This window comes from Apaloderma vittatum, unplaced genomic scaffold, assembly GCF_000703405.1.
Source record: "Apaloderma vittatum isolate BGI_N311 unplaced genomic scaffold, ASM70340v1 scaffold6357, whole genome shotgun sequence".
In the NCBI taxonomy this organism is placed as follows: domain Eukaryota; kingdom Metazoa; phylum Chordata; class Aves; order Trogoniformes; family Trogonidae; genus Apaloderma; species Apaloderma vittatum.
In genome coordinates, this window is record NW_009724416.1 from 4,837 (window position 1) to 10,135 (window position 5,299).

The following is a 5,299-nucleotide window of genomic DNA, read 5'->3' on the forward strand; positions in this document are numbered from 1 at the left end:
CTGTTTCTTTCCTAGGTAAGCAGCTGATAATAATTGCCAATTAGCTACAGGGCTGTAGTACCATCAGGCTCTGGATATTCAGACCAACCGTGGAGTAGGTTAGAACAGCACTGTCAGTAAAATAAAAGAGTTAAGTATGCTTGAATTACTGTTGTTTTGTTGTTTTCCCCCCCCGCATTCATTTGTTTTCTTAAAAAGTGAAGTTAAGATATGGGAGAAGGTCATGAAATCAGAGAGTCTGGCTGATGGATAATTAAGAACCGACTGTACTTCTTAAGCTGAAGTTTAAAAAAAGTTCTTGGCAGCTATATAGGTGAACAGCTATTTTATTATTTAAACATTTTGCTTGGTTCAACGTGTCCAGGGTAGAGGCTTTCCGTGACGCAGCATCTGCTATGGAACAAGAGAAAGAAATCCTGCTAGAAATGATCCACAACATACAGAACAGCCAGGATATGAGGCATATCAGCGAAGGTGAGGATCCCTTTTTCTCGACTGTGTAAATCTCCATGAATGTCACTACTGTGTACATGAAAGCGCCTACTCAGTTCTGTCTAAGCGTGAGGAGGAATTTCTTTACTGTGAGAGTGACGGAGCACTGGCACAGGCTGCCCAGAGAGATGGTGGAGTCTCTGTCTCTGGAGACTTTCAAAGCCTACCTGGACACCACTCTGTGCAGCCTACTCTGGATCGTATCGTATCGTATCGTATCGTATCATATCATATCCTATCCTATCATATCATATCGTGTCATATCGTGTCATATCATATCATATCATAGAATCGCCTATCTGGTGGGGAAGTTGGACTAGATGATCTCCAGCGGTCCATTCTAAGCCCTAACACTCTGTGATTCTGTGATTTATTTTCAAAATCAAGGTTTATGTAGCTCAGCTGAGGGAGAGTAGTTGTTGGTGATGATTAAATATAGTTGAAAATCCAGCATTTTGATGGCTTTGGCTACTGGACAAGCATGAGTGCTACAAAGTGTAGAGCCTGCAAGAGCCTGGTGATTAAGACTGTTGTCATCCTTGTGTGATATATGGCTTTAAATATATTCCTTAAATTTGTATGCTTTATAGTACATCCTTCAAATAGCTGGTTTATTGGCTCTTCAAGAGCGTACATGTCAAACATGTTGTGTACATAGTTTAGGAAAAAGTAAGTTTTTAGAAAATAGGAAACCAGGTTTTCTCAAGTCCCCTAATTGTGTCTGGCAGTCTGAAATCAATTTTCTCTTCACGGCCTCTTGAGGTACTGTCTAAATCTCTTCCTCACAGTGGCACGCAAGGTCTTTAACATGCCAGTTCTGTTAATGAATCATATTTCCTGATAATACTGTATGCTTTCCTTTAATGTGACGCAGCAAGCATTGTGTCAGCAGCAAAAAATCATTGCTTACATTTTTAGTAGAGCTTAATGCCTCGTTTCAAATCAAAGGCGCCAGCTTCTGTGAAATTATGTAGGCCTTAGGCAAGTGCAAAAAACTAATTTCTGGCCCCTGGAAATCAGAGAATCACAGAATCATAGAATGTTCGGGGTTGAAAAGGACCTCTAAAGATCATCTAGTCCAACCCGCCTGCCAGAGCCTGCCCTAGGGCAGCCACACAGGAACACATCCAGGTGGGTTTTGAAAGTCTCCAGAGAAGGAGACTCCACAACCTCTCTGGGCAGCCTGTGCCAGTGCTCCGTCACCCTCACAGTGAAGAAATTTCTCCTCGTGTTGAGGTGGAACTTCCTGTGTTCTAGCTTATACACATTATTCCTTGTCCTGTTACTGGGCACCACCGAAAGGAGAGCGGCCCCTTCTTCTTGACACCCACCCCTCAGATATTTAAATACGTCAATAAGGTCGCCTCTCAGCCGTCTCCTTTCAAGGCTAAACAGCCCCAGCTCTCTCAGTCTCTCTTCGTAGGAGAGATGTTCAAGTCCCTTAATCATCCTCGTAGCTCTCTGTTGGACTCTCTCCAGTAGGTCTCCATCTCTCTTGAACTGGGGAGCCCAAAACCGAACACAATTGAAATCTTGTTGATTGTCACTTAAAATCCGCACTTTGTTTGTTGTAAAGTTTTGGCAGTTTGACTGTCTCGATGATGCCATTTGCACAGGAAGGTACTTGCCTGTAACCTAAAACGCTCTCTTGTTTTCGATTCAGGTGAGAGAGAAGAACTTAATTTGACCGCTAATCGTCTGATGGGCCGAACCCTCACTGTGGAGGTTTCCGTAGAAACCATCCGAAATGCCAAAAAACCCTACTGCATGCCACAAAGATGATCGATGAAATAGTCAATAAACTTCTAGACGATTTGGAAGATGCCAAAATCCGCTTAATGTCGCTTTACGGTGCGTGCACATCTGACGTGCCAGCGGGACCCATCGATCAGAAATTTCAGTCTGTGGTAATCGGATGTGCCATTGAGGATCAGAAGAAAATCAAAAGGCGACTAGAGACTCTGCTCAGAAACTTGGAAAATTCTGAAAAGTCAATCACGTTGTTGGAGCATCAGAAATCATCTGTTCGACAGTCTTGTAACAGCAAGGATTAAACTATCCTCCTGGCTGCTTCTGGCAAATCACAGGATGAGCAGTTCTCCAGAAAAAGCACACAGAAGCTAAGAGAAAAATTCTCTGTACAACACCACGCGTATATACGCATGCGTATGCACCGGAGTACCTCTGATCACAAGGTGCGAGCATTTAATGGGTCTTGGTAGCACTGGCAATTTTCTTTTGGCAATAAAGAATGCTATCAGTTCTCCTGTAGAGTTGGTACCGCTCTATTGCAAAATTGTAGTTGTGCTTCTGCCAAACTATCAGAAACCGTCAAAACCTAGCCTTTCTTCCATTCTCCCTCCCTTTTTTTGGTTTTTTTTTAACTGAAGTTCTTTTGTAATATCATGAGATTTCGGCTTTTCTCTGCTATACCCGTAGTGTGTGAACCAGACCTTTGGGGGCAAAAGAGAAATTGTGGCAATAAATCAAACCCATTAATAAACGGTATATGGTATTTTCTGAAACAACACATTCTCTTACTCATTCCCATTTATAATTTGAATAACTTGGCACTATTCGTGAGTAGATCTCGGGAGACAGACACCTTCAGTTTGTAACTGAGGGCATGAAAAGCAACACGTCCATCCCAAGGTCATAACCGAGGCTAGAAACAAGCTGCAGCTCTCGTGATAACACCCCTCCGTGCATGCCCGGTGAATCATCCTGCCTCCCAGCAGTCGGCTGTACTTTGAGGGTGCCGTGTATTTTTTTTAAAAAGTAACCTAAAGAGGAATTGTTTTATCAGCTGCTGCTCCTCAGATTCATTCTGCATCACCGTCATCTCTGAAGCCACAGAGCAAACTGCTTGAATTCTCAACTGGCAGATGCCATCTTTGTTTCTTGTGTGGGACGGTACTTTTTATATTTAGCTTTACTCGCTCTTTGGGGTTTTTCCTTTGTTGTTTTTTTTTTTTTGGTTGGTTGTTTTTTTTTCCTTTTACTCTCTCCCTGTAGTCTCTGCTCATCATCACCATGCTCTGTGGCTGTGGGTCAGGAGTTAGTGAGATTAATTCCATAACTCTACTTTAAAAATAACTGGTTTAGATCCTTGTGAACTTGAACAACTGAAGTAAAGCTTCTGGCTATTTTAACAGCATTAGGCCCCTTGACAATAACGTAGAACGTAGATTGTTCTCAGAAACCCTGCTGTGAAATAGTTATATAGAGCATAGCTTACTGATGCTTAGACTATTCCTTCAATACTTGGGGTTTTTTAAGGCCATTACAAGGTTATTCAGGCCAAAATCATTAAGGTGGTTTTGTTTTCTTTTTTTTGAGATCCTTCACATTGTAACAATAACTGAAACTTTTTATTTTTTACAGCACTTGTTCTCAAAGACAAAATTATTACAACCTACCTATCTACAGATGAGTTAATAGTGTAGATTAGACTTATTTTTGACCTAAGTTACTGTTTTATTTTTATAATTCTTTCTTCAATTTGCCTTCCACTTTCCTAGATCATGTGTTATCTGACCACAGGAGGTCTGCAATACAGCCATCACTACCCTCTTCTATGATTTGCATTCCAAAAAAGAGGAAAGTAGGCAAGAATGTGGACACACTTAAAAGGGAATTTACAGGAAGTGGAATACAGGACAGGTAGACTGGGAAGAATGCAAGGAAGTGGTCCAAGAAGCCAGGGACCAGGTTAGGAAAGCTAAAGCCCAGATAGAATTAAATCTAGCCAGGGACATCAGGAGTAACAAGAAAAACTTTTATAGGCATGTCAGTGCTAAAAGGAAAGCTAGGGAAGATGGGACCCCTTTCTGGAAGGGAACAAGGGAGCTGGTTGTGAAGGCTATGGAGGAGGCAGAGGTTCTCAATTGCTTGTTTGTCTCAGTCTTCACCGGCAGGGGCTCCAGCCGCACTGTCCAAGTTGTAGAAGACAAAGACAGGGGCTAGGAGAAGGAAAACCACCCACTGTAAGTAAAGATCAGGTTCAAGACCATTAAAAGAACCTGGAGGTGTACAAGTCCATGGGACCCGATGAGATCCATCCATGGGTCCTGAAGGAACTGGCAGATGAAGTTCCTAGGCCACTTTCCATTGTATTTCAGAGGTCATGACTGTCTGATGAAGTGCCTACTGACGGGAAAAGGGGAAACATCACCCGCATTTTCAAAAAAAGGAAAAAGGGAAGACCCTGACAGGCCAGTCAGTCTCACCTCTGTGCCTGGCAAGATCATGGAGGAGATACTTCTGAAGGTTCTGTTATGGCACATGGAAAATGTGGAGGTGATAGGTGGCAACCAACACAATGTCACCAAGGGAAAATCCTGCCTGACAAATCTGGTGGCTTTTTATGATGGAGTAACAGAACCAATTGATAAGGGAAGAGCAACTGATGTCATCTACCTGGACTTGTGCAAGGCCTTCGACACTGTCCCTCACAACATCCTGGTCTCCAAGTTGGAAAGACGTGGATTTGATGGATGGACCACTCGGTGGATAAGGAACTGGTTGGAAGATCACGCTCAAAGAGTTGTAGTCAGAGCTCAATGTCCAAGTGGAGACCAGTGACAAGTGGTATCCCTCAGGGATCAGTACTGGGACCAGTACTATTTAACATCTTTGTCAGCAACATGGACAGTGGCATCGAGTGCACCCTCAGCAAGTTTGCTGACAACACAAAGTTATGTGGTGCGGCTGACACGCTGGAGGGAAGGGATGTCATCCAGAGGGACCTTGACAGGCTTAAGAGATGGGCCCAGTCCAACCTCATGAAGATTAACAAGGCCAAGTG

General features: G+C 43.1%; 1 protein-coding gene across 1 annotated transcript; it reads left to right on the forward strand.

Moving 5' to 3' along the window:
* Positions 1 to 300: 300 nt before the first annotated feature.
* On the forward strand, positions 301 to 2,995 carry BAG2 (BCL2-associated athanogene 2). Its single transcript, XM_009872477.1, is given in 3 exon segments — positions 301 to 474; positions 2,156 to 2,239; positions 2,242 to 2,995. Coding segments are annotated over 3 exon segments (468 nt in total). The 5' UTR covers positions 301 to 395; the 3' UTR covers positions 2,547 to 2,995.
* Positions 2,996 to 5,299: the final 2,304 nt, after the last annotated feature.